Source organism: Furipterus horrens, unplaced genomic scaffold (genome assembly GCF_987537825.1).
Source record: "Furipterus horrens unplaced genomic scaffold, mFurHor1.1.pri manual_scaffold_2, whole genome shotgun sequence".
NCBI lineage: Eukaryota > Metazoa > Chordata > Mammalia > Chiroptera > Furipteridae > Furipterus > Furipterus horrens.
In genome coordinates, this window is record NW_028327172.1 from 8,416,022 (window position 1) to 8,442,667 (window position 26,646).

At 55.2% G+C, this 26,646-nt stretch overlaps 2 protein-coding genes across 3 annotated transcripts; one reads left to right on the forward strand and one right to left on the reverse strand.

Moving 5' to 3' along the window:
* Positions 1–8,547: 8,547 nt before the first annotated feature.
* Positions 8,548–15,671, reverse strand: ZP1 (zona pellucida glycoprotein 1). The gene is made up of 12 exons (XM_090267475.1): positions 15,483–15,671; positions 14,298–14,419; positions 13,718–14,033; positions 13,419–13,562; positions 12,757–12,944; positions 12,583–12,680; positions 10,832–10,959; positions 10,559–10,748; positions 10,320–10,464; positions 9,155–9,236; positions 8,934–9,053; positions 8,548–8,724 (listed from the first exon to the last, which is right to left on the reverse strand). The coding sequence occupies exons 1-12, from the start codon at positions 15,655–15,657 to the stop codon at positions 8,570–8,572; spliced, it is 1,863 nt and encodes a 620-aa protein (XP_090123601.1). The 5' UTR covers positions 15,658–15,671; the 3' UTR covers positions 8,548–8,569.
* Positions 15,672–22,822: 7,151 nt separating this feature from the next.
* Positions 22,823–26,445, forward strand: PTGDR2 (prostaglandin D2 receptor 2). 2 transcript variants are annotated; one of them, XM_090260850.1, is made up of 2 exons: positions 22,823–22,930; positions 25,010–26,445. In XM_090260850.1, exon 2 carries the CDS (start codon positions 25,018–25,020, stop codon positions 26,203–26,205), a length of 1,188 nt encoding a protein of 395 aa, XP_090116976.1. In that variant the 5' UTR covers positions 22,823–22,930; positions 25,010–25,017; the 3' UTR covers positions 26,206–26,445. The 2 variants fall into 2 exon arrangements, with proteins under 2 accessions (XP_090116976.1, XP_090116968.1); XM_090260842.1 differs by having other exon boundaries at positions 22,874–22,930; positions 25,005–26,445.
* Positions 26,446–26,646: the final 201 nt, after the last annotated feature.

Consider the following 26,646-nt stretch of genomic DNA (forward strand, 5'->3'; position numbering starts at 1 on the left):
ACTATGTGTTCATAAGGTCTGACTTCCTTCCTGGGAAACTAGTTAAAGAGATGGACAAGGGCTCTTGGGGGATCCGTGGGTGGGTAGGAGCGTGTGGTTTGCCCATGCATGTGCGTGTTTTTCTGTGGGGATGGGAGGGGCATGGGATACATGCACGAGGGCCTGGAGCTCCCCCCACCCCAGTCAGTTCCAAACCACTGGCCTAGAGGAAATGGCCTGGCTGGCCTGGTCTCTGGGAGTCCAGTGTTTGGGTCATGAGGCTCTGAAATGCTTTCATCTCTGTCCGCCATCTGTCCGCCCTCCTGTCAACAGAAGAGTTGTGTGCTAGGCGCTGTGCATACACGGTCACAAGTTATTCTTGAAACAACCTGCTGTGCAGCAGCTCTGAGCTGTTCCACGGCCCCCTGGTGGGGCCTCAAGCCTCTTCCTTTGCAGTCCAGGTTAGGAGGTAGGAGCGTGGACTCCGGACACAGGCTCTGGCTGTCGCACTTAGTGTGGGACCTTGGGCAGGTGCTCTAACTCCTGTCCAGTTGCTTCATAAGATGGGGGGATATTGTACTTAGTGTAAGGAGTGAGTGAGTTCGTGGACGAGAAGTGCCTACAGCGGTGACTGCACGTAATAAGTGCCATCTGTATCTTAATTGCTGCTACTCTTTCCATTACTATTACTGCTACCACTAGTACCAGCACTGCTTGTGTTACTGCTAAGTTTTACCACTGCTAACACTTCTGTCAGCGCTACTGCTGCTTCTACCGACCACTCTGCTCCCCCTGGGGCCTCCTTTCCCGAAGACAGGCCGACTCCAGGAAGCCTCTGGTGCCCAACCCGCCCTGGCAGGTGAGTGACCTTGCTCAGCCCACAAGGTCCATGGCTCTGGCGTAGCTGGGACCACGTAACCTTGGAGGTGTTTATGCATTTGCCTCAATTAGGTTTTTATCTCAGGGGTGGGGCCATGGACTCATCGCTGTCATTCCCCTTGGGGGGCTCTCCGAAGCCCAGGCTCCATGTCTCTCGTTGGTACGTGAGAGGAGGGGGGTAGTTATTTCAACCCAGATCAACTGGAGAGCTGTCACCCCCGACCTGTCACAGCTCCAGAGTTTGGCTCAGCTGCCTTGTAGGTGAACCTTTTAGAAGTGGGTCCCAGTGGGTGCTAAAGGCCGTGCCTTTTCTGGACCCATATTGTCAGGTTCATGAGGTTTGTGTTTAGGGTCCAGGAGCAGTCCGTAGTCCTAAGTGTCTGAAGGGAGATCGGTGGGAGGTGTAATGAATTCTTATTGCATCCCACATGAACTTGTCATTTGAAGATCTGTGCCACCAGGCAAGCCCCGCTGTTGAAGGTGAGGGCATGGCTACCATGTCAGCCTTGGTGCGCTGGCCAAGGCGGCCACCTGAGGGCACTGTAGTCACGCTAGCCCCATAACCATGGCCCCAGGGTGGACTCCTAGCTCTTAAGGACAACCCTGCCAGACAGGCGCTGTCCTCCCGTCTGCAGGCCAGACCAGCTCAGAGTGCACTGGCTCTCAGCCACCCAGTCAGTGCTGGGGCTGAGGGTTTAAGTCGTTTGGCTTCAGAGACCAAGCTGACTATCCCATGATCACCTGAGACAGGAACGGACGGCTGATGACCCACTCGCGTTTCCTAGGAGCATCGTGTGGTTAAATGTGGGCGCTGGGGGTCAGAAGCCCCCTTGAGCAACGCTCTGTGACATGTGTCCCTGCGTTGGTCTCTCTGTCTGACTTCGTGGTGCCGACTCCACAGAGCCGATCCGGATCAGTGAGCTGGCGCGTGTGGACAGCACACTGGGAGCACTCCACGGCTGGTCACTGTCCTCGCTTCCGCTGGCAGTGGCAGTCAGGGACACTGCTGGGGGCTGGGGCCCTTCCCTCTCGACGCCGGTGTCGTGAAGGCTTGGACTGCCTCCGCCTTCTTCATGCGTGTGGCTCTGATGACCCTGAGTGGCTGGGACAGAATCCAGGCAGGAGGTGGTGGGGCTGTGCCCATGAACACAGCCGTGGGACTAGAGTTCTGATGGAGGTGCCACCCTGAGGTGGGTGTGCAGCTGTTCTGAGAGGCAGGTAAGCCTGGGGACAGGTGACATAGGCCCATTTCGAAGAAGCAGAAGTTTGTTAGGTGGACACAGGAGAGGAACAGAGTAGGTGCTGGTGTGGGGAGAGGCCTTGCTGAGGTAAGGAGGGATGAGGGCAGGTTCAAGGCCAAGGCCAGGAAGAGAAGAGATGGTTGGGCAGGTGGGGGCAAGAAGGTTGGAGAAATGCCCACCTGATGGTATTAAGGCCACGAGGCTGCTGAGCAGCGTCAAGTCTGAAATCTCACGCGAAGATGTTCAAAACATGGAACAGGTCTTCCACATCTTCAGTGTTTTGTCCTGCTTTTTCATTGTGAAACATTCATTTAAAAGTGTCTAAAACATGCCTTTTCAGTTTAAAGAATAGTAAACACCCTTATATCCACCACCCAGCTTAAGAAGGACAGTATTGGGGGCCGGGCCCTCTGTTCTTCCATGAAGGACGCCCCTCTACCCCGCAGAGGAAACCGCTGTCCAGAAATCAGGGTTGATGATTCTTTCACTTTATCATTTGACTGCTCTATTGGTTTTTCTTTTCCGCTTATGTTTGACGTTTACATAAGTGAAATCATTAAACCTGCTTTCTTTGACTTCGTTTGCTGGACATCGTTCCTGAGGTTGACCTGTAGTGACACAGGGAACTGTAGCTCATTCACTACTGTGCAAACGAAAGCAAGTGGCCGAACACCACCAGGTGACTGGACGGACGGGCTTCACTGAGACGGGGACCAGTCACGGACGCGCAGTCCTGCCCACCATTCATCGGCCTTGCGCGCCGTAGGAAGAGGGCGCCCCGCCCCTGGGCCACCCCTGGGCTGCGGTGAGCTCCTGCTCTCCTCCGTTGTCATAAGGGGAAGAGGCAGTAGGATGTGACAGCAGCTTGGTGACAGCTCCATCTGCCAGCTCAGTGCTGTGTTGGGGGGTTGCAGCAGCGCTTCCTCTGCCACGATCACGGGTCTCAGGTTCAGACTGTGTGGGGGCAGCTGTTTGTGTGACAGGCCAGCGGCTGCATTGCATCCATGACTGGGGACGCGCCAGCCCCAACTCTGACATCGTTAGGGGCCGGGGGGATCCAAGCTCTGTAACCGACCAGAGCCCTGGGTGCTTGACAGTGGCTGGAGCCTCGTAAGAGGCCAACTCCTTTCCTGGGAGGCCAGCCTCCAAAGGACGAACCTCGGAGAGGTTAACCCTTACCTCGTCCACTGTAGAATTCCTTTATGGGAATATACCACAACGCATTTAGTAGTATGTCCTCGATTGGTTTTTCTTTTTAAGATTTTATTTATTTATTTTTAGAGAGAAGGGGAAGGGCGGAGGAGGAGAGAGAGGGAGAGAAACCTCAGTGTGTGGTTGCCTCTTGCACACCCCCAACTGGGGGCCTGGCCTGAACCCAGGCATGTATCCTGACTGGGGAACTGAACCCGTGACATTTCCCACACCCTTTGGTTCGCAGACTGGCACCCAATCCACTGAGCCACACCAGCCAGGGCTGTATGTCCTACTGTTGATAATGGACTGATGAGGGTTTTTTCTTTTTTTTCTTTTTCTTTCTTTCTTTTTTTTTTTTTTTTGCTATTATGAACAATGTTGCTGTGAATGTTTTGGTGCAAGAGTTTTTCCTAGGATATTAACTAGGAGAGGATTTATTATGTACAGATAATATAGGTAATGACAAATATTTTCAACATGGTTGTACCAGTTTACACTGATCAACAGCGGTTGCGTGCTCCTGTCTTTATACCCTCACCACCCCTTAGTATTTTAATTGTCACCAATCTGGTGGGTATATAATAGTATCTTGAAGTTTAATCTTCATATCCTGATTACTAATTAGATTGAACATCTTTTCATCCACTTGCAGGCCATTTGAGTTTATTGTTTACAACATGCTTCCTTGTGTCCTTGGCCTGTTTCTCTATTTTGGTTGTCTTTATTTTTTCTTATTGATCTGTAGCAGGTTTTAAAATATACATATATTTTGGCTGGTGATCCTTTGTCACAGTGTTGTAACTATCTTCCCAGTGTGTGCCTTGACTTTTTGCTGTGGCGTCTTGTGATTCTGGATTCTGGTTTGGGACGTGCTCATTTTATTTGTGATTTCATGAGAATTCTTTGAGACTGAAATCACATCTTTTTAGATGAAGCCGAGGGATCACGTTAAGTTAATCATCACCCTGGGATCACTTTAAATTACAGTCAGCTCTTGAGTTTTTTTTTTCCAAAGTGAACCTTTAAGAGTCCCGCCACCCCCAGCCCTATTCTAAGAATTTGGACTGCATTCACCAGAGAAGGGAGACTCATACTTTTAATTCTCAGGAAAGACTTTTTTTTTAATTCCGTCCAGCACCAAGGTTAAGATAGACAAGCTTGCCCTGGCTCGTGTGGCTCAGTGGATTGAGTACCAGCCTGTGAACCAAAGGTTTGATTCCCAGTCAGGGCACATGCCTGAGTTGCAGGCCAGATCCCCACTTGGGAGTGTGTGAGAGGCAACCACACATTGATGTTTCTTTCCCTCTCTTTCTCCTCCCTTCCTTCTCTCTCAAAATAAATAAAACCTTAAAAATAAATAAGTAAATAAAGCTCCCTTGGTCCCGCTGTGTACAGTGGGCGCATCTCCCCTTCCCTGCCATAGTGAGCACCATGCCCTGCGGAGTCCCGGCTCTGACAGCTGCCCTGTGTCTAGGCTCCCACCTCGGGCAGGCTCTGCACTTGCCCTGCAGGCCCTGCAGTCATCCAAGCAGAACGGCAAGGCCTCCAGGGTTCTGTGGAAGGCCCGGAATAGAAGCTGGTTTTACTCCCCAGAGTTTTTACTGTTATTTTATTTTTGTCCTAGGTGTGTATCTTTTTTTTCTTTCTTTTTCTCTTCCACGTTAGCTCAGCAAGGATTTCAACATGTTTTAAAGCTGTATGTGTATAATCTGCCATTGGATTCACGCCAGAAGTTTGATCTGGGTCCCTCGCCTTCCTACTGCTGAGACAGAGGTGGCGCTTGTTTGGGAAATGCCCTGGCAGAAGGGTCTGGGCATGGAGCCACCATTTAAGGAGTTCAGTTTTACTTAAATAAGTGGGGGACTGCGTCAGCCTAAGACGAAGCACCATGGCATTAATTTGATCTCAACCACAGTGTAAGTAGGAAGGAGCCTGGAGATTGATGGAGAGGCGGGGAGTCCCTTGGGTCTTGCTTAGCTGTGGCCACTGCCCCGGCCCCCTCCCTAAAAGGGAAGGAAGAGAGAAAACCTGGCAGGCCCCTGAGCAGCTCTGCTTCCTGCCACAGGTCAGCAAACGTGGTTTGTTATCACCCCATCGGGTCTGACTCATGTTCTCAGGGCTCACTCAGGTCCCCTGCTTGTGCCAGGAGGTGGTTTTAGGGGAGGAAGGATGTTTTAAGTTGGACAACCTTCCGGCTAGATTTTGATATTCAGAAAAGTCAAAGCTTCTACTGCTTCCCTGTAGGGAGATCCTGGGAACCTGTGTAGCAGTCTTCACCGTGCATGTAGTTCGCAAACAGAACCCTTTGACACAGAAGTACTGAGAAAAAGCTACGAGCCACTTAGATGTCAGTGACCAAAGTTACCTTTCCAAAATCTTGTTCCTGTGTACATTTGACAGGAGGGAAACACGGGCATTGTCACAGAAGTATTGTGAGAAAAATGGATACTTTTAAGATGATATCAGGAGGGGAAGATTGCCATATTTGAATATGAGGGAGAAATAAATATTCACTGTTATGTAATTCTCTTAAACAGCAGATGGAGGAACCCCACACAGGAAACCCAATGGCCAACTCAGTGGCAAATGTGTGAGATGAGGATTTTGACCCCTTATCTAGTGAAAGCTCTTTACAGACGAGGAAAGACACAAAGAGGCAATTTATAAGACGCAAGTGGCCGTAAAGATGCTTGGCTTCTCATCAAAGGGGTCTATTTTAGATTTTAATTTTAGAGAAGGGAAGGAAGGGAGAAAGAGGGATAGAAACATCCACCTATTGCCCCTCGTATGTGCCCCAACGGGGGACTGACCCATGACCCAGGCCTGTGCCCTAACTGGGAATCAAACTTTGCAGGATGCTGTCCAACCCGCTGACCCCCACTGGTCGGGGCAAAGAAGTCTATTTTAAGTCGTCAGTGCTTTTTGCCTTGTGATGCTCAGATAGGCAAAGATTTAGAATGATAAAATCTGTGGTGGCCAAGCTGTGGGAGAACAGGCCTGCACTGTCCCAGAGCTGGATGGTCAGGAGGGACACAGTTTTTGACCCAGCAGTTCAAAGAACTTCTTCCAAGAAGACAGTGTACAAAGAATTACATGCTGACATAATTGTGTTCAATACTTGTTACCCTTAACAATAGACTTGGTTTCCATCGACTGTATCACATAGTTTAACTACATTACAGAGGAAAATTTATCTATTAAATATGACACAAGATGTCTGTGTTTAAAAAAAAGTTAGAGGTCAGTTGTGTGATTCTACGTGGTATTTATAGGATCGTGCTTCTTTTAAACACAGCACCGATACCATTTCTAGAAGCACCTTCCCTGTTGTGCAATGAAGGGAGTCGTAGGAAGGAAGCGAGGATGCTGGGGACCGGAACCAGAGCCCTGACCTCTAAGAGCAAGCCAGCCTGGCTCCTCCAGCCAACAACCAGGCCAAGCACTCTCTCTCACCTCACACGAATCCTGAAAGTACCTGCTGTGGCCCCTGCACAGGCCAGGAGGTTGGACAGCGCTTCATCCCTGGCCGCAGATGGGAAGACAGTTCCAGATTAGGGTGTTACTTAACTGGCTTCCAGAGCAAGGGTCCGGGGCTTCCCGCCCCAGTGCCCTGGTCTTCTGCCTCCAGCTAGAAAAGCCTGCGGGCAGCTGTTTCCTGTAGCCCTTCCTCAATGTGGGCTGTAAACTTGTCAAGAAAGAGGGAAAGGGAAAAGAGGAGAAAGAGAAAGAAGGGAAGCATCAAGTTTGGGGTAGGAAGAAGAGGAAATTCTAGCAGTTAATAGCATTTAGTAAATGTTGGCTGACTATTCCGTACTAGTCTAAGGATCCGTACCTATTAACTCATTTTCTCTAACACTTGTCTGGGGATACAGGTGAGGAAACTGAAGCCCAGAAAAGTTCAGTACAGTATTCCCTCACTTACCACGGCTATTACGTTCTAGAAGCCCCCACAATAGGTGAAAATCCGCCAAGTAGGAACCTTACATTTATTTTAGTATTTATATATATTTTAAGGCTTTATAAGCCCTTCCCTCACACTTATAAACCGTTCCCAGCCCCTTATTAACCTTTCCCACTCCCTTGTTAACTTTTTCCACACTTTTATAAACACTACTTACGCTCTTAAACATTCTGCACTCTCAAACCTACGTAACTTTAACAACATATGTATACAGTACTGCAAAATCCTGCAATATAGTAAAAAATCCGCGATAAATTAAATATATTTTTTAAATCCCGCGATACAGTGAGGCCGCGATAAGTGAACCGCGATATAGAGAGGGACTGCTGTCAGTCCATTATCACACAGCTGCTAATAAGGGACAGAGCCAGGGTGGTAACTCAAGCAGCCCAGCATGGGAGTCCCTGTGTTTGGTCAGCATCCTGAAAACAGAAGGGAAGGGAAGAGGCCAGAGCAGGCAAGCCCTGCACAATGTCAAGGCCACTGGCCTGGCTTGAGCACTACAGTGCCCTTTGTGTGGGTGCTCTCAGCTTACGCCCTACCAAAGGCCCAGAGGGTGTCTGCACCCAAGTTCTGACTTCCCTACCAGGTTATTCTCTGCCCGCCAGAGCTGAGTCCTTTACCCTCCCCAGCCACATGCCCAGCCTAGGTCTGCACGTCAGTCTGGAAAGCTCTTTGCTGCCAAGTCAGAGGTGAAGGCCATGCCATACACGGGCAAACAAAGGTCAGCAGCCCAGCCAGCACCAGCTCTGACCTGTCCGGGGGCTATGCTATTCACGCTGTGCCCACCATCCCTCTGCAGCTAGTCCTGGGGGCCAAGGGAGGGGGCCAGAGGCTGGGGGTCAGAATAGCCTCACATCCTTTAGTGGGAGGGTCTCCTTCAACTTGGCTTCAGTTCTTTCGGTCCCGGGAGCTCTGGGTCCCCCTTATCTGTGATGGCAGCCAAGCAGTGTGCTTTGGGGGCGCCTAGTCAGAACACCTGTGTCTGTGGGGAGGTGACAGGTCTTCCTAAGCCATGAGCCTTGTCAGGTTCCTGACTCCCAGTTTCCATGGCTCATGACTGTCATGATTTTACCTTCCTCTACCTTGACCTGTCCCGTGCTCTCTGCCTGGAGTGCTACCTTTCCTCGCTGACAGGCAACGTCTTCCAAGTTCAGGCGTGGGGCACGTGGGACTCTCCCCAGTACTTGTAATAGAGGCAGTTGTGAAAGGAGAGAGCCGACCCTAAGGAGCGAGTTTCTAAGACGAGGAAGCATTCTGTTCTGTCTTTACAAAGAACGCTCCACACCCAGGTCAGGAGGCTTGAAACAACGCTTTATTGAGCCCGCTCACCCTCTGTCGTTCCCTGGGGCCTCTGCGCCCGGGCCTGATGCAGGCCCACGAAGACACCGATCCCCAGGACCAGAGCGACAGCCGCCAGCAAAAGGACCACCCAGAGGAGAGACCTTGGGTTGGAGTTCCCGGTGGAGCCTGCAGAGGAGGATTTGAGGCTGTCAGGGCTGGGTGAGGCCCCCTCCACGCCAGACCCGTGGGACCTCAGGGCAGCGCCGAAGCTGCTGGATCTGTTCCCCACTGAATGAAGTCACAGCATCTCCTGCCCTGACTGTGGCTGGAGCATCTGTTTGGTCAATGCGCCCTGGTGGCCCAGGCGGGAGGAGCCCACCCACGGGCCCTGGTACCTGAGGGTCCCAGCGTAGTCTCCTTCCTGTAAGAATCCACGAAGCTCACGGGCCCTGGGGAGCTCACGAGGTACTGCGGCTCCGCACCGTCACTTTGGGGACGCGAGGATCGCCGCTCTCCTGCCCAGGGGAGGAGCTGCATCTTGGGAGGGGGTCCCAGAAGCCAGGACCAGATGTATGAAAGAATGCAGAACACCCCCCCACCCCCACCCCAGACTCACTTGTGGTCCTGGAGCCACAGGGGGTGAGGCAGTTCTCCAGCCCTGAAGGGGAGCAGGCAGAGGCGCTGCAGAAGAAGTAAACCTGGAGGGAAGAGGAGGTCAGAATGTGGGGCAGGCTCGGCGCTCGGGGAGGAAGCACAGAGGCAGAGGCAGGGGATCCAGGCCCCAGGCGGGTCGGGAGAAACCTGGCACGTTGATCAGGAGAGAGGCTGCAGCCCCTGCCGGTGAGCGACAGAGCCGTAGGTGCTGAGCCCCAGGTTGGAACCCACGTGTCTCTCCTTCCCGATGGCCCAGGTCCTCCTGGGCAGGAAGCACTGCCCTTGGCGGAGCCCCAGCCCCCGGCCTGTCCCACCAACACTGCCCCCGACTGCAGGGCCCCTCAGGAGGACTGTCTTGCTCCCTGTGCTAGTGACTGACAGGAAATTTCAAGAAGGTGGGGCTTGGTCAGGCCTGGCCCCCAGTGACTCGTCATGGAGGCAGAGGGGCGGACACGTTAGCACCGCTCCTGGAACCCCAAGGCCAAGGGCAGCTCCCGAAAGGGGAGCAGCAGCAGGAGTTGCCCTGCAGCAGCCCGCAGGAGGCCCAGCCGGTGACGCCCTTCACCGAGCAGGTCAGGGTGTCGGCTCAGGACGAAGCTCACAGTGGGGATGTGGATTAAGCCACCCTCACGTGCCAACCCCTGAAGTCTGTCTACCTCCAATGTCATAAACGTGCAGCTATTTGAAATGTAGGGATCTGTGTATACTGATGTGAAAGATATGTCGTGTTCAGTAGAATAAGTTATATAGTAGTATATGGCCTATGTGCCATTTGTATGTATGCAGGAACCCTAAATATGCCTGTTTATCCATGTTACCTTCTGAAGAAGTTACTAAGCTCTAAAAGCTCAAAGCAGAATTAATGTGGAACACATTACTTCTAGAGTCAGAGCGAAGCCACTCTACACTGTGACCAGAGCTCAAGTTCAGGGTCAATGGCATTTTCCAGCCTCCCACCTGAGTTGTTTACGGGTCACCTCGGGGCCTCCCTGGGCTCACCACCCTCCATGATGCTTGGTAAAACCAGGCCCATCTGAGAACCTTTGTCTGCTTCAGCTTGCAGGCTGCTGGAGGGACTGGGTGACAGCAGGCACGAGGGGCACAGAACAGAACACGGCGCTTCTTACCGGTCCCCTGAGGGCCTTCTGGGAGCCCGAGTCCAGGAACGCGAAGGTGGCCACGGTGAAGCGCTGGTAGTGAGCCGGGAAAGGCAGCTCCGCCTTGTCCAAGGCTACGACTCGGGTTCTGTAGCTGTCACCCTTGAAAGGACACCTGCGAAGGAGGGAAGTCGAGGAAGCCACCCACCGGGGGAGGGGAGGCAAGCAGCGGGAGCCCTGGGGCGGCTCAGGCACCTGCCACCACTCACCCATCTGACAGGAGGGGCCACTGAGGTTGCTGGAAGGGGTTGGCGCCGGGGGTGGCCCAGCACTGGTGCAGCACCAGGACCAGCCTGGGGTCCGTCCTCTTCAGGAGCCGGATCTCCACGGGGACAGGCTCCAGGAGCAGCCTCACGACGGGGTAGTCCCTTTCCTCGAAGTAGGAACGAAAGCTCTCGTCTGCAGGGAGAGGGGATTGCGAGCCTCGGGGGCTGTGTGTCTCACACGTGGGGGCACAGAGAGAAAGTGGGGGGACACTGTACCCTTGGCGATCCGAAGCTGGAGCCGCAGGGTTCCGGGCTGGGTCACAGGGTCTGGTGAAGGGGGTGGGAAGACAGATGCCTGGAGGGGCAGGAAGTCACTGACATTGAAGATACAGCGAACGTGAAGCCTGAAGTTCAAAGGTGACAGAGTGGAGGGAGAAGACAGAGTCAGCGCATCCTGCTTACACGGGAGACCTGGTCCCCACGATGTGGGTGCAACAAGCAGGTCAGTGGGATTCCCCCTGAGCAATCGCTAGGGTGACCTGCACCCACGCCCCGATCCTCTGCTTTCCTCACCTGCCCGGGACAGCGCAAGCCTTCCATGCCCAGCCGCCTTCTGATTCCAGAGGACAGTAGGGTGGTGGCATGGGGGCGGGGCCTGGGGCTGACAGAGGCTCCCTGGGAACCTGCCAGTCAAGCCTGGCGGGCAGAGCTGGGTTTGACTCTTCTTAGCATTTACTGCCCATGGGACCACAAGCAGTGGTTTAACCTGAGCCTCAGTTTCCTCATCTAAAATGGCAATAACCCCCTCCCCCTGAGGGCTGTGATAGGAGCTGCAGGGTCCCAAGACTGCACCCCAGCGTCATCACTGTCCCTGTAGCGGTAGGTGGTCTGTCGCTGGGTCTGTGTCCCTCGCTAGCCTGAAGTGCCCCTGCACAGTCTTGGCACGGACACCCTGAGGTGTCTGCAGGAGTAGCTGGCCCCACCTGACCCCATTCACATCACCCCCGGCTCCTGAGTGCTCTACTTTTACCTCTACTTCAAACAGAGCCCTGGGCTCGAGCCTGGGCTGGGGCTCCTGGGGGAGACGTCCTGCAGGCAGAGATGGGGCCCCCGCACTAAGTAGCTGCCGAAGGGCTTTAGGGATCCCTGCCCTGGCCGGAGGCCTTCCCTCCTGGAGCCTCCCAGGTGCCCCTGCTGGGCTGCAGCTGCTCCCCTCCCTCCCTCCCTCTGGGACCCCTGGCCACTGGGCTGAATGCTGGCCAGCTCCCTCCAAGGGTCTAATGCATGGCAGCTTCATCCCCTCACTCCCATCGGTACTTCTGTTTCTTAATAGCAAAGGCACTGGACCCCTGATGCCCGCACCTCACCCCAGCCCCCATGGCAGGTAGGGTGGGCATCTACTTGGTGCCGGGCATGGAATATCTCCACCCCCTGGTGAGTGGATTAGCTCTCACAGGGCGGACAGGGCAATGTTGGTGCCGGACCCCGGGGTACAGAGGCAGGTGTGACAAGCACAGGTTTCCCTCGGTGGCACCCCCCCCCGCATCCTGGGCACCTGGGGGGGTTATGCCGCCTGAGTCAGCAGGTCCTAGTGGCCCCTTTCATTGAGAGGTTCTCCCTTTGTTCCTCTCCCCATCACGCCCTCAGAGTGCCCCAGCCCCGGGCATCTTCTGCCTCATCGGTGACTGTCACTCCTGAGATCAGGGGCAGCCTCTGCAGCAGCCTCACCTTCTTCCTGAGTCCTGGAGGCGGACACTTTCAGCTTCACTTGTGGTTGCTTAGTTTCTGAGCTTAATTCTTAGAGGGACAAAGGCTCTGGCCCATTCGGGCACTGCGGTGGCTTCTGCCTGCCGGGTGTGGGCAGACCCCATTTTACGTTCCCAGTGGAGGCTGGGACGAGGCCACACAGCCAGCTGGTAACTTTGAACATGAACCCAGACGGCTCCAAAGCCTGTTCTAAGCTCACCCATGTGCCCTTCACTCCCAAGCCCCACAGCCCAGCCTTTCTGAGGAAGGTGCCCCCTCACCGGAAGGTGCCGTCCCGCGTGATGGAACCCTGTGGTCCCCTTTGGACATTGATATAAGATGCCAGCTGGTTCTCATAGATGAGCTGATTGCCAACCACCTGTGGGAGGAGACAGCTGGGTGAGGGCCTCCCCAGGGGGCAGTGCTGGGCCCCGGCCCATGGCCCCTGCGCCTACCTGGGCTGTGGTGCCACAGTGGGTGAGCGGGAAGTGGAAGACCACAAAGGACCCTGTCTCCTGGGTCGGGGGGCAGCTGTTGGGGGCGTAAGCCAGGTGGATGTTGGCCAGTGTGACCCTGTGTGCCAAGGCTGCTTCTCGGGATACCACCAGGACGAAGTAGCCATTTCTGAAGCACTGGACAGTCGCTGGACAAAGTGGACAAAAGGGGCTGATCAGAGCCTGGGGGGCTAGTGTCTGTCCGGCAGACACCTGGGGAGGGGCTGGGGATAGTAGTGACGTGTTGGCCTAGAAGTCAAGACACCTGGTCTCTCTCACTCTCCACTTGGGCTGGGGCAGCTTGAGCAAACCCGTTACAGACCCAGATTTTCTTTCATGAAACACACCACTGAACTATAGTCAGAGGAAGATCACCATCAGATTTATCACCCCAAGCTGGGATGTTCTGAAGCTGAAGCCAGGGGGACATGTAAGGGCAGCTCTGGTACTAACTCCCTGGGACACCGCCTGGCAAGCAAGCTGGGCCGTGTGGACTCCCGGGCAAAGCTCGTTCTGCAGTCTATTCCGGAGTCGGGCTCTTCTAGGAAGAGGGTAGAGGAGGAAGCCCTCCTAGAGCTTCAGGATTCAGGAGATCAGACCCTGCTTGGCATGAAAAGTTGTACCTGTGTTGCCATAGTAACAGGGGACGTCTCTGGTGTTATCATAGCAGCATCCAGCCTGCTGACAGGCTTCCTTTGAGCTTCTTTTCACTATGCAGGGGATGTGGCCAGAGTTCCTCTGACATTGCTCTGGGGTCAGATTGGTACCTAGGGTTGGTGACAGAGTGACATGAGAAGCAGCCAAGTGGGCAGCAGACTTCCAGGGGGAAAGCAGGGAGGTGGCCAGTAATGAGCGATCAGACCACCTGATGTTCCAGAAGGGCCCGGACACAGGGTGTGGGTACACAGCCCAGTCCTCGCACCTATGTAATCTGGTTTGTCCACCTCCCATTGCTCCAAGACGCCTCCATGGGGGTGACCCCAGGTGGGGTGTGTGGGTCCGGATCCAAGGGATGGCGAGGCCGGGGAAGGGTGCACAGAGCTGTGCTCTGCGGCGGGGTGGAGGGAATGAGTATGTGGGGTGGAAAGTGAGGACATGGTGGGTGTCACCAGCTGGCCATCCAGACTCATCCAGGTGGGGTCCGGTTTGGGACAGACCAGAGTGACATTTTGTGCGATGTCAACGCGATTATCAGGCAGCACAGCTTCTACAAGCACTCTCAGGTGGGAGTGCCCGTCCTGCAGGTGGGAAGGCAAATAGGAGAGCGGCTAGGTGAGGCCACTCAGCATCGGGCTATGGAGAGCCCAGCTGGGCATTAGGCGGAGGGGCTGGATTGGGGGGTGGGTACCCAGGACTTAGTCCCCCTCGTCCACCAGCTCACTCGGTGATCTCAGGGACCGATGCATCCCTGGTGCATGAGGGGCCTCCCAGACTGACCCTGTGTTAGGCCTAGCTGGGTCCCAGCTGTGGGACGCTCCCCCAGGGCACTGAGTGGCCCCTACCTTCTCTAGCACGTGGCAGCCTTTGTAATCAGCAGAGAAGACTGCAGGCCCCAGGGGCGCGGCCGAAACCCAGTGGTAGCAGATGGAGCAGTTATTCACCTCAAACTGGTTCCCAAATTCATCTGGGGTGGGGGAGAGAAGAGAGGGATAGTACAGAGGTGTTAGGGAGGCTAAAGGGTAAAGCCAGAGGCTTTTGGGGTCTGCTGAGAGGACTCCCCACTCAGGAGCTGGAGACCCGGGTTCCAGCCTTAGCTTTGCTACTAGCCTTGCTGTGTGGTCTCGGGCAAACCCCTTCCCCTCTCTGGTCTCAAGTTTCTACATCTGTGAGGAAATGGGTGGCTCCAGCTGGTCTCAGGCTCTTTCTAATTTGGCTTCCCTGTTGACAGCACGCAGCAGCAGGCAGGAACAAAAATATGGTGGAGAAGTAAGTAGGTCTTGGGCACTGGGGCTGAGTATTTTATACCTGCTCTTTCAAACTTAAGTCATTTCATCTTGGTAGCTGAGGACAGAGCGGGTGAGCTTTCCCAGGCGCATGCAATAAGGGCACAATGAGTATTCGAACCTGGGGTTTCATAGAAAGAGCTGAGTCTGTTTGCCAGGTGAACTGGCTGTCTCAGGTCCCCCACCTGGGCTGCCCAGAACAGCCAGGACCTCCTCTGGGTATGGACATGTCCCCTGCGCTCCTGTTCAGACCACATGGCAAGTTTGGGGTCACTCTTCCCATGTTACAGATAAGGAACGCGGGCTCAGAGGGCTGAGATGGGTTGTTCAAGGTCACACAGCTCAGAAGCTGCAGGCGCAAATCCTGATTCAAAGCCCCCCACCTTTTTTCCATACCAGGCCACATCCTGCCACTTAGAGAGCAGCTTGTGGACCAGCATCTTGGGCGTCGTCAGCTGGGTGCAGTGACACAGGCAGAGCCTGGAGTCCACAGCTCAGCACAATGGCTACGTGACTCCCAGGCACACTGACTGACATGGGAGAAGCTGCCCGGGGACATCGCGGAAACTGAGGCGGCTGGGAACAAGCCTTCCTCCCGCCTCCACCCTATGTGGTGGGGGGTGCGGGCTGCTGCCCTCAGGCAGCAGGGAGGTCCCTATTCTTCTTGTTCCTGCGGACAGGGAAAGGACCCCGGTTCCCCAGGGCAGCCCAGGCTGGGGGGTCCGGTATTCCGCTGGCACTCACCCACCACCTTGAAGCGAATAGTCCGGCCTTCCCAAGGGAACACCATCAGCCGCATGCCCTTGAGTCCACAGTCGTAGCTGTGCCACAGGCCTGGGACACCAGGCTCAGGGTGTGGCTGCTGACCCAGCCCCACAGTGGCCAGCAGCAGCGGCAGCAGCAGCGGCGGCAGGGCCATGCAGTGATCCCAGGCCATGGCCAAGGCTCCTGCCGTCAGCAACACCATGGACCCCACAATAGCCCCTCCCAGCCGTGACCAGCTGAGGGCCCGGACTTATATAAGGAAGGTGGCAGGTGCGACCTTCTAAGGGCAAAGCGGGCCCACCTGGAGGGGCAGTGGGGAAGGTACCCTCCCAGCCAGGGCCCTGAGTGGCTGCTCCAAAAGCTCCCCCTCCCCCTGGTTTTCCGCCTCACAGCTGGGGCTGGGGCTGGGGCTGGCTGTGGGCTGGACCCATTGCTGGGAGGCGGTGCTGCAGGCCTGAGGCCCACTGCCCTCTTCTCCCCGTCCCTGCCCACGCAGGGCAGCGGGCCAGGTGAGTTTACACCCCATTCCTCCAGACAGGCAGAAGAGCCCCCCCCCCCCCCCAGGCAGGCGCTGACCTGGAAGCCTGCAGCTGGGTGGGGGTGGGACGCAACGGGTGAGTAAGTGGCCCCTCATGGAGCTCTCCCGAGAGTGCAGGCAACTCACATGACCATGGTTATTACTGATGAAAACTCGCAGGAAGGGACAACGAGAGGTAACCTGGCCTCCTGGGTGGCCTCCTGGGACAGAGAAGGGACATTAGGTAACAGCTAAGGGAGCGGACTTTAGTTCATATTATGCCTCAACATCAGCCTCGGCTCATTAACCGCGATACATGTGCCATCCTGCCCTGAGGCGCCAGCCGCTGGGAGACAGGCTGCAGGGCTCGTGGGGACTCTTCGTGCTGTTCCCCGGGTTTTCTGCACATCTAGAACAGTCCTGAGAAATAAAGCCTTTTCCAAACAGTCAGAAGCCTGGCCAGCTCCCGCATGCCCAGCACAGTCACAGGCTTGCTGGGATTAGCTCATTATGACGGGTCATCCTGGAAGGATGTCACCACCCTCATTTCTTTGGCCCCAGGCCTGGCAGAGTCCAGGTGGGCAAGGGCTAGCGCACGTGGTTAGTGCACTCTGAAGCGGCAGGAGCGTGCGGGGCTTGGCAGTGAGGGGGTCTGGTCCCCATCCCGTCGCAACCACGTTCAAGCTGGGAGGGAGACACATCATTTCCCTGAGCTTTGGGATCCCTGTTGGCGAACTGGGGCTGATACTGCTTCCCTCGAAGATTTTCAACCTTTCTCGCCCTGAAGCACACACAAACTAATTATTAAAATTCTGCGGCACACCAAAAATATCTTTTTTGCTGATCCAACAACAAAAAAAAAGGTAGGTATAATTTTGATTTGTTCACACCAGACGGCTATTGTTGTGTTAATCTAAGGGAAAAAGAGATCAGTGCTCTTGACTAAATAGTCAGGTCTTGCATGTTTTTTAGATTTTATTTATTTTTAGAGAAAGGGGAACGGAGGGAGAAAGAGAGGAAGAGAAACATCAGTGTGTGGTTACCTCTCACACGCCCCCAACTGGGGACCTGGCCTGCAACCCAGGCCTGTGCCCCGACGGGGAATCGAACCGATGACCCTTTGGTTTGCAGGCAGGTGCTCAATCCACACCAGCCAGGGCTTAAAGGTTCTTGTAGCCCACCGGTGAGCCTCTTCAGCCGCGCTGGTTGACAATTGCTGTGTAATGATTTACTGCTTAAATGGGGAAGCTTGGTGAGCTGGCTCTGGGAGCCGACCCAGCTGAGGCCCCGGTAGCAGGTGGGGGTGGGTGGGGGGTGGGAGGGTTGCTTCAGGACAGGGTGCTGAGTAGCCGTGGGAGAAGCCCATGGGCACAGGGCATGGGGTGGGGGGTACTGTGTTGAGGCACAGAGAATTTGGGGAGATGAGGACAGAGAGAGGGCTGGAAACTGGGCTCCGGCAGGCTGGAGTCATGGCAGAGGGGCAGCTGGGCCAGGACAGAGGTGTGGCTGGAGGGGAGATGGGGACGGTGAGGTGAACTCTTCCTGCGGGATGACGGACGTTTACAGATTTTCATTCTGAAATAATTTCAAATCGACTGCAAAGAATTCCTGTATGCTCTTTGTCCAGATTCCTCAAACATGACTTGATAACTTTATTTTACAGTTGCTTTGGCTTTCTTTCTCTCTGTGTGTGTGCCCGCGCGCGCGCGCGCGCGCGCACACACACACACGCTTCCACACCACCTGAGAGCTAGTGGCAGACAAAATTAACTCCTCCTTTCCCCTATGAGTCCTGTAGTATGTATTTCTTAAAAACAAGTAACCACAGTAAAAAGATCAAAATCAGGAAATCAGCATTGCTATGGCAAAATTGCGTAATCTACAAACCTCACTCACTGATCGATTGCTGTAGTAACGACTTTTATAGCCAAAGAGGAAGTTTTTTGTTTTCTGGTTTTCCTAGACCAGGATCCAGTCCAAGGTCAGCAGCATGTTGCTTTCGCCTCCTCCAACGTGAGGCAGTTCCCCCGTTATTCTTTGTTCTTCGTGCCCTTGACATTTTTGAGGCACACAGGCCAGTTGCTTTGCAGAACGGCCCTCATGTGGGTTTATCTGCTGTTTCCTCCTGCTTAGATTCAGGCGGGGCGTTTGGGGTGGTTGATTAGTTTGCCTGGGCTGCCACAGCAAAATCCCAGAGATGGGGTGGCTTAAACAGATATTTATTTCCTCATAGTTGTGGAAGTTGGAAATCTAAATTTCTCTGTGTGTCCGAATTTCCTCTTATAAAAACACCTGTCATCTTGTATGGGGACCTGCCCTAATGACCACATTTTAACGTAATCGCCTCATAAAAGTCCTATCTCCAAGTAGAGTCACATTCTAAAGTCCTAGGAGTTAGGACTTCAACCTGTCAAGGGGGGTGGGAGGGGCACGGTCCAGCCCTCAACAGTCAGAATGCTGTGTTTTTCTCAGTAGGGTTTGTCCTAATACTGCTGATGCACATTTGATCCCCTGGGTAGGTAGGCTCTGCCCAGTTTCTCCACTGTAAGGTTCTATGCTTCTTTGTAAATAGCAAGTATATGATGGGGAAATACTTTGAGACCGTGTAATTATCCTGCCCCTCAGCAACTCTATCACTCCTATACCTATTTGCTTTCTCCTCTAACCCAGAACTTTCCCTGGGGAGGGGCAGGGGCGGGGCTTTAGGTAGCAGGGAGAGCAGCAGCCAGAGGAGTTGAGAGTCCTGGGATTCCATTCTGTGGTCACTGCTCAGAAGTGCAGGGACAGAACTGTCCCTCATCTATAAAATAGGGATGAGAACAATCCTGGAGGGGATGGCGAGACATCACCCGGATTATCTGGTGGCCCTAAATCCAACGACGGATGTCCTTAGAAGAGATGTGCAGGGAGAAGGATGTCACGTGATGGGGAGGCTGAGGCGGGACGGGGAGGGTCCTGCCCTGGACACCTGAGAGGGACAGTGGCCCTGCTGGGACCAAGATTCCAGACATCTGGCCTCCAGAACTGTGAGGGGATAAATTTCTGACCCTGTAATCCTCAGAGAAGAAACCCCTCTGCCCCTCTGAGGCAGCCAGGCAGCGTGAGTGCCTGTTTGTGAGGGACCCTAAAAGCTCCATGGCCAGGAAGGCAGGGTGGGGCAGTGGGAAGAGCAGGGACCCTGGCAGCCCCTCCTACCCCTGCAGCCCAGGCCAGAGGTAAGCCCCTCCCCTCACTGCGCCCCAGTGTGCCATCTGTGAACAGGGCAACACTGTCAGCCTCCCGGCTGGGTCAGGAGGTGCCCTTATTCACAGAGTACCCAGCACACGGTAGGTGCTCATAAAGTCTGTTTCTTTCCTCTCTGGAGGAGCAATGGCTATAGGCATGGGACAAGGGCTATGTAGCTTTTATTTAAAATGCAGTAGCCCTGGCTGGTGTGGCTCAGTGAGTGTCGGGCTGTGAGCCAAAGGGTCGTTGGTTCAATTCCCAGTCAGGGCACATGTCTGGGTTGTGGGCGAGGTCCCCGGTTGGGGGCACACAAGGTGAAACCACACATTGATGTTTCTCTCCCTCTCTTCCCTTCTCTCTCTAAAAAACAAACAAAAAATATATTTAAAAAAAATATTAAAAAAATAAATAAAGGGCACTCAAAGCCCCAGGATAAGATGACTGACCTACGTAAGTTTGCATTTAATTGCTCCCTCAGTTTTTGCTCCCCTTTGCTGATGAAGCTTCTGGGGGTTAAGGACCATTCCTTCAATGTCCCAGCACCCTGGAAATGCTCAATAAAACATGCTAGGAACTCAGCACCCCCCATATTGGGCTAAGGGTGTCCCCATGGGACCTCCAGATATGCAGGTCCCTCAGGCATTTTCTAAAGAAAAAGGCAGTGATGTTTATTCTTCTGGGGAACCCCCGGCTGCACTCCCACCGTGGGAACTGACAGGACGCGCGTCCTCCCAGGGTTTCAGGAACCCAGAACCACACTGAAAACTCCCCAGAGAACATCCCCTGAAGAGCCAGGAGCAGCGGGGGCCCTGGGCAGGCCTCGCTGGTTGGAAGCAGAGGACAGGAGGCTCCAGCAGCCGGGAGACACAGGCTCAGGCTGAGTCTGAGAAGGAGAACCTCCAATCAGAGAACCTTTGTGGGGGCCTCCGCAGCGTCAGGCTGCTGCAGGCAGGACACCAAGTCTGCCACGTGGACCCTCACGGAGTCCAGAGTTCAGAGGAAGGTTACCAGGGGCCTTTGGCAAACGCCTAAAATTCTCAACTTGAGTGTGCACTGGAGCCTCCGGGGGGCTTGTTAAACCCAGATTGCTGCATCCCCAATGTCCAGGTTTGGGGTGCAGCCTGGCCACTTGCATTTGTATCAAGTCTGGGGGAGGGGCGGAGGTGCCGCGAGATCCCCCGGGGTGGAAAACTCTGTGTCCTTGAGCCTGGTGTGCTGGCAGAGAGCAGGGGCCCCATGGCCGCTGTGAGTGTCTGAGGGACAGTGAGCGAAGGGCTCAGCTCAGAGGCTGCTGTGGTGGGCACGCAACAGCCAGCCGCCACTGTCATTAGGTCTTGCTGTCATCTGCCGCGATGCTGATGTGGGGACCTCAGTGGGGCTGGGCCTTGCCTGACATAATTTGGGGGATGAGAGAGAAGGAAGATGCGCCTTGTTCTAGCTGCCAGGGACTACCTGGGGAGCTTACAGACTCAGGGGAGAGAGAGGGGCCCGAGGAAGCTGGTGTCCTGGCCTGGCTTCTCTGAGCACTGGGATGAGCACCTGGGAAGGTGAGAGGTAGGTCTTCAGCCCCAGCCCTGTGTGGTGACCCCCAGGATCTAGAAAAAGACACAGCTACGCTCTGGGTACAGGCCCTAGGCCCCAAAGTACAGCCTTTTCCAGAGCTTGGAACTTTATGTCAGACAGAAAGAGCCAAGGTCAGGTCCATCTGTGTATCAACCTCACCTACAGCAGCCGGAGAGATGAATCCGAGCCTAACAGACAGACCTCTGATGGCTCCCTGCTGCCTTCGGGATCTGTCCAGACTCCCAAAGCCTCTCGGACCCCAGCATAAAGCCCACTGGTCCCTGCACACTTCCCTGTGTCCCCAGCTATCCCATCCACTTACCCACCTCAGTGCCTTTGCATGTGCTGCGATGGCTGCCTGGAATGTGACTTTTCCTCCCTTACTCGGCCTGCAGGACCCCTTTCTGGGATCATCAGCGTCTCTGGGCTCCCAGGAGGATGCTCATGGCATTAAGCATCTTTAAGAAACAGTCAAGGGACTGGGCCAGAGAATCCCGTAGTTCTAGTTTTCTCCCCAGCTGTCTCCTCTGCTCCTGCCTTAGCAAGTGGGTTTTCACGCTCCTTTCTGGCCTCTATAGGAGCTAGTCGGTCAGGCAGTTCTCTCTACGGAGCGCTGTTGCACCTAATGCCACCCCCTTGTTTCTCCGGGGCTCCCTCTCCCCTTCAGTATGCCAAACCTCTGCTCCCTCTTCTCTCTCAGAGCATCTCTCTCTCTCATGCTCCAAGGGCCCTTCTTTTGCTGTAACTTGTTTCCTGAGCTCATTTCTTCTATGGCTCACTTCTCCTAAATAAACTATTTCTTATTTAACAAAAAGAAGAAGAAGTCAACAAAACAGGAAGTACGATGCACAGCAGGCAGCAGGTGAGGCTTTCCTGGAGATCCTCCAGCCCCTTACTCAGGAGACCCCAGAGTTGCCAACATGCAGTAGAGGAGCAGCGTGACAGGACATTGTAGGAGGCCCAGGTGCCACCATCACCCACAGGAGGAGGCCTGACTCCTCACATGGCCAAGAAACCCCTCAGAGATCCGGCCCTGCTCATGCCTCCATCTTCATTTCTGCTACTCTCTAATCAGGTCCTATCATCAGTCAGTATTTATCACCACCTCCCTACATCCTGTACCTACCAGGCTGTTTCTGCACCCTTGTTAATGCTGTTCGCTCCCTCCTCTAGCATACCATCTCTTCCTTTGGTTTCTTGGTAGACTCCTATTCATCCTTCAAAACCCTGACCCGAGGTTGCCTCCTCTGGGAAGCCCTCACTGATCCTCTTCAACAGACCCAATGTACTTCCCACTCCTCCCTCCCACTGTCTTATTGGATATCCTGCCACCTTTGCCCTCCTAACTTTTTCACACAACTGCTCTCCACCCTCATGATGAGCAACTTAGGGACAGAAACTATGCCTCTATCTCTTCATCACCAAAGCCAAGTGGAAGATCTGACATGTGGGAGGGGTTCCTATGTATGTTTGCTGAATGGCATGAATCTCTAGTATTGGAGACTGGACCTGCAAAGGGCTCCCAGTCCCTCTGGATCCATTGTTATCGATGGCCTGGTGCCGTTCTCTCTTCCTGTCTCACCTGCAGTGGGTACAACCTTGGGGACTGACCGAACATAACTTTCTGTTATTGTTAGCTAACATACCAGTTAATCCTCACAAAATAGCACTAGCATATTAGCACCCCAGGGCTGCCATAGCACGGTACTTTGTTCCTTCCTCACGCACGTCTGCATGCCGGCCACTATAAAGGCACTGTCCTCTGCACACTGGGGCTCACACTTCCAGGCACCCCCCTCCCCTCAAAGGTACTTGCACTGGCTTCTGGGAAGGGAAAGGGGTGAGCAGGGGCCGCCAGCAGGCACGTCCCTTCCCCATCAATGGAGATTAGTGTTACTTGAACACCAGTATGACAACTCACCCTCTGGCTGTCCCCGCCTCTCCCCACCCCACCCCACCCCTAAATACACACACATGCACACACTCTGGTCCTGAGAGCTATTTCCTCCCTCAGCCTCATTCTGCTGCCTCCTCCTACCTCCTCCTCCTCTCTCTAGCTGCTGCTACCAGAAGCTGACTGCCTCCAGGCCTGGAGTCCTGTGCCCCCTCCCTCTGCGCCCAGGTAAGGAGGAAGTGGCCCAGGGACTGGGCAGCCCTCGTGCCTGCCCTCTCTGGACCCACAAGAAAAGGCATCGTTTTACCAGGGAAGAGGTCTGTTAACGGCTAGGATGGAGAGGGCTAGGTTCACCAAAGACTAGAGGGGACTTGCTACTCAAAGGAGGGGCCAGCATCTTCTTCAGCATTAACTAGGCTTACGTAGTGGTCTCAGGGTCGCTGACCCAAGTTCACCCAGCCAGGGAGTCAAGGAGCCAGGATTCAGACCCAAGTCTCTGACTCCAAAAGCTTGCATTCTCTGCCCACAGCCCCCTGCCAAAGCAGAACCCTCGCTGCTGGGCTCCCTCAGAACCCTGGCAGGCTGGGGGCTGACTCTGTGCAGCCAGAGAACCGATCGGGATGGGTCCCCAGGATGCAGCAGGACTGTGCCCTCTGAGTGTCCCCATGGAACTTGAACAAACAGCTGCTGGACTTGAAGAGAGGAGTGGGGTCCCAGCCACACCGCTGCCGCTAAGGAACGTTGGATGAGTTGTTTCTCCAAAACTCAGTTTCCTCTTCTGAAAAGTTGGGTCTCATAGGGTCACTGTGAGTGTGATTACGCCATAAGCTCTAAAGTGTAAGGAAGTGTGAGCATTCTCAGGGAGTACGGGCCCAACTGCTCCCCACTCACCTGCCTGCAGATCCCCAGCTCCAAGGGGCTCATCTGCCAGGAAAATTCTAGAGTCATATCCCGGGACCTCGCTTTACAAAGAACATGGTCCCTGAAGAAGGGAATGGACTTTCTAATCCTGACCAACAGTGTTTCCCCTGGAAAGACAAATACTGAAGACCACCCTACACCCCCTTTCCTTCTTGTCCTCCTCCACCATCTCTTAGAGCAGAGGGAGAGGAAAGAAAATGGGCTGAGTGCTAAACTGTTACTTGTCTGCATGTCTGCATTGTTTGGGTGGCTTTGGGCAAGTTATTTAAACACTTGAGTCTGCAAAATGGGATGGAGAGAAGTACTGGCATCTTTCTTGTAGAGCTGTGAGCAAGAGAGCGCCCACGTAAGAAACCTACCACGGTCCTGGCGTGCGGGGAATGGGGGCACTCTGAGCTCCCCACCCCTGCTACCCAACCTCCTCAGCCCTCACTGATCTCGGCCAACTTTACATCCGATGGTCTCGGGTTTCTGATGAGGCTGTGGGCGTGCACATCTGGGGTGTCTGCCCATCTGCTAGAGGCTGGCTTCTCCAGCAGGTCCCTGAGTAGTTGCTCAATTAATCTGTTGAATGAGTGCATGGGCGAGTGAATAAATGAATGAAGAGGCTGGGTTTCCTGGGGCAGGCAGAGCAGCTGAGGCTTCCATCCAGGCAGGGGAGAGGTCTTTCATGGGGTCTCCAGAGGCCCGATCTGGCAATCCCTCCTGCTCAGCCATTCTTGCTCTTATCTTAGTTCCTCTTCGATTATCAGAGGAGGGGCTGGCTCCACTGTTTGCACTCAACACACCCAACCAGCCACCACCGTGGGAGCAAAGGGCCCCAAGGAGGATCTGTAGAGTCAAGGTCTGGGGGGTGCTGTGAGTCAGGGAAGGACAGCATCTGTTAAAGGCAGAGACTCCTTCCATCTGCCAGGCCTGCTGAACCCTCCTGCCCTTTAGGTGAGGCTTCGGTCATGTTCCAGCTCTCCGGAGGCTGGGAAAAGGAGTCAGTCCTTCCTGGTCTGACAATGTTCCTATTTCTCCATGTGATCTCAGGCCATCTGCTTAACGATAATCGCAATGACTTTGATGTGGTGCTACTGTGTGCCAGATTCTGTTCTAAATACTTATCTATACAAATTCATTTCATTCTCCCAACAAGCCTCTGAGTTAGCCCATGTTATGACTGACACAGGGAGGTTGAATGGCTTGCCCAGGGTTGCACGCACGGTTAGTCGGTAGGGGGGGGCCGAGACGTAATCCCCCCCAACCTCCTGCCTTTGCTCACCTTCACTGATCCCCAGGGGCCTCATCAATAACATTCATGAGTCAGACCCCCATCTCCTGGCCAGGGTCCCTGGTTACCCCTGCACTGCCCACCTCAGTGCCTCCTTCTCTCCAGTGCAGTGCCCGCCATGTTGGCCAACGTCACGATGAAGCCCCTCTGCCCCATCCTGGAGCAGATGAGCCGCCTCCAAAGCCACAGCAACTCCAGCCTCCGCTACTTCGACTACGTGTCGGTGGTGCTGCACGGGCTGGCCTCGCTGCTGGGCCTGGTGGAGAACGGACTCATCCTCTTCCTGGTGGGCTGCCGCATCCGCCAGACCGTGGTCACCACGTGGGTGCTGCACCTGGCGCTGTCCGACCTGCTGGCCACCGCCACCTTGCCCTTCTTCACCTACTTCCTGGCCGTGGGCCACTCGTGGACACTGGGCACCACCTTCTGCAAGCTGCATTCCTCCATCTTCTTCCTCAACATGTTCGCCAGCGGCTTCCTGCTCAGCGCCATCAGCCTGGACCGCTGCCTGCAGGTGGTGCGGCCCGTGTGGGCGCAGAACCACCGCACGGTGGCAGCGGCCCACAAGGTCTGCCTGGCGCTCTGGGCCCTGGCTGTGCTCAACACCGTGCCCTACTTCGTGTTCCGGGACACCATCCCGCGGGAAGACGGGCGCATCATGTGCTACTACAACATGCTGCTCCTCAACCCCGGGCCCGACCCCAACGCCACCTGCAACTCGCGCCAGGTGGCCCTGGCGGTCAGCAAGTTCTTGCTGGCTTTTTTGGTGCCGCTGGCCATCATCGCCTCCAGCCACATCGCAGTGAGCGCGCAGCTGCGCCAACGCGGCCGCCGGAGGTCAGGCCGCTTCGTGCGCCTGGTGGCGGCCGTGGTGACGGCCTTCGCGCTCTGCTGGGGGCCCTACCACGTCTTCAGCCTGCTGGAGGCGCGCGCGCACAGCGACGTGGCGCTGCGGCCGCTCGTGTGGCGAGGCCTGCCCTTCGTCACCAGCCTGGCTTTCATCAACAGTGTGATCAACCCGCTGCTCTACGTGCTCACCTGCCCCGACCTGCTGCGCAAGCTGCGGCGCTCACTGCGCAGCGTGCTGGAGAGCGTGCTGGTGGACGACAGCGACCTCGGCCCGGGCAGCAGCCGTCGTCGCCGCGCCTCCTCCACCGCAGCCCCGGCGGCCTCCCGCCCGCGCAGGCCCTCGCGCCTGCTGGGCTGGCTGCGTGGTGGCCGCGCCGCGCGGTCGGCGAAGCCCCGGGCCGGATCCCAGGACGAGAAGGGCCCCCTGAACCGGGCGCTCAGCACCACCTCTGGTTAGAGGGACGACCCGCATCGCCATTCTCACCAGAAGGCGAAGGCAGGCCAGCGATCCGGCGCGAAAGCCTCCTGAAGGCGCCTTTGTTAAAATGTAGATAGCCCGGTTCCAGCGCTGGACCGCTTAGTCCGAGGGCAGGCGCCGGGGATCTGCGTTTTAAAGCGCCCCGCGTGACTCAGTGAAGCGGACTTAAAGCTGCCTTCGCAAACGACTGCACAGGGCACCCAGGGATCCCGCAGGCGGGGCGCGCGCGGTGCTGAGATGCTGCATATCTAGCAAGCCCCCAGGAGGCGATGCCAGCGCGGCTGGGTCTTGGACCACACTTGGGCCAACACGGGATGAAGAGCGTCAGACTTCTGAGACTAGGGTTGTGGGCTCCCCAAAGCACACAGGATACATCTCCCTGAAGCTCAACTTTACCAGAGGATTGGAGGCTGCAGGACT

Bases quoted from the DNA above. Each gene is read 5' to 3' on its own strand.
- PTGDR2 (XM_090260850.1), top strand. From the start codon at position 25,018: ATGTTGGCCAACGTCACGATGAAGCCCCTCTGCCCCATCCTGGAGCAG.
- ZP1 (XM_090267475.1), bottom strand. From the start codon at position 15,657: ATGGCCCTGCCGCCGCTGCTGCTGCCGCTGCTGCTGGCCACTGTGGGG. The intron at 12,945-13,418 runs GTACAACTTTTC...CACTTTGTCCAG, and splicing joins CTGTTACTATGGCAACACAG to CGACTGTCCAGTGCTTCAGA. The intron at 10,749-10,831 runs GTACAGTGTCCC...CTCTCCCTGCAG, and splicing joins CCAGCTTCGGATCGCCAAGG to ACGAGAGCTTTCGTTCCTAC.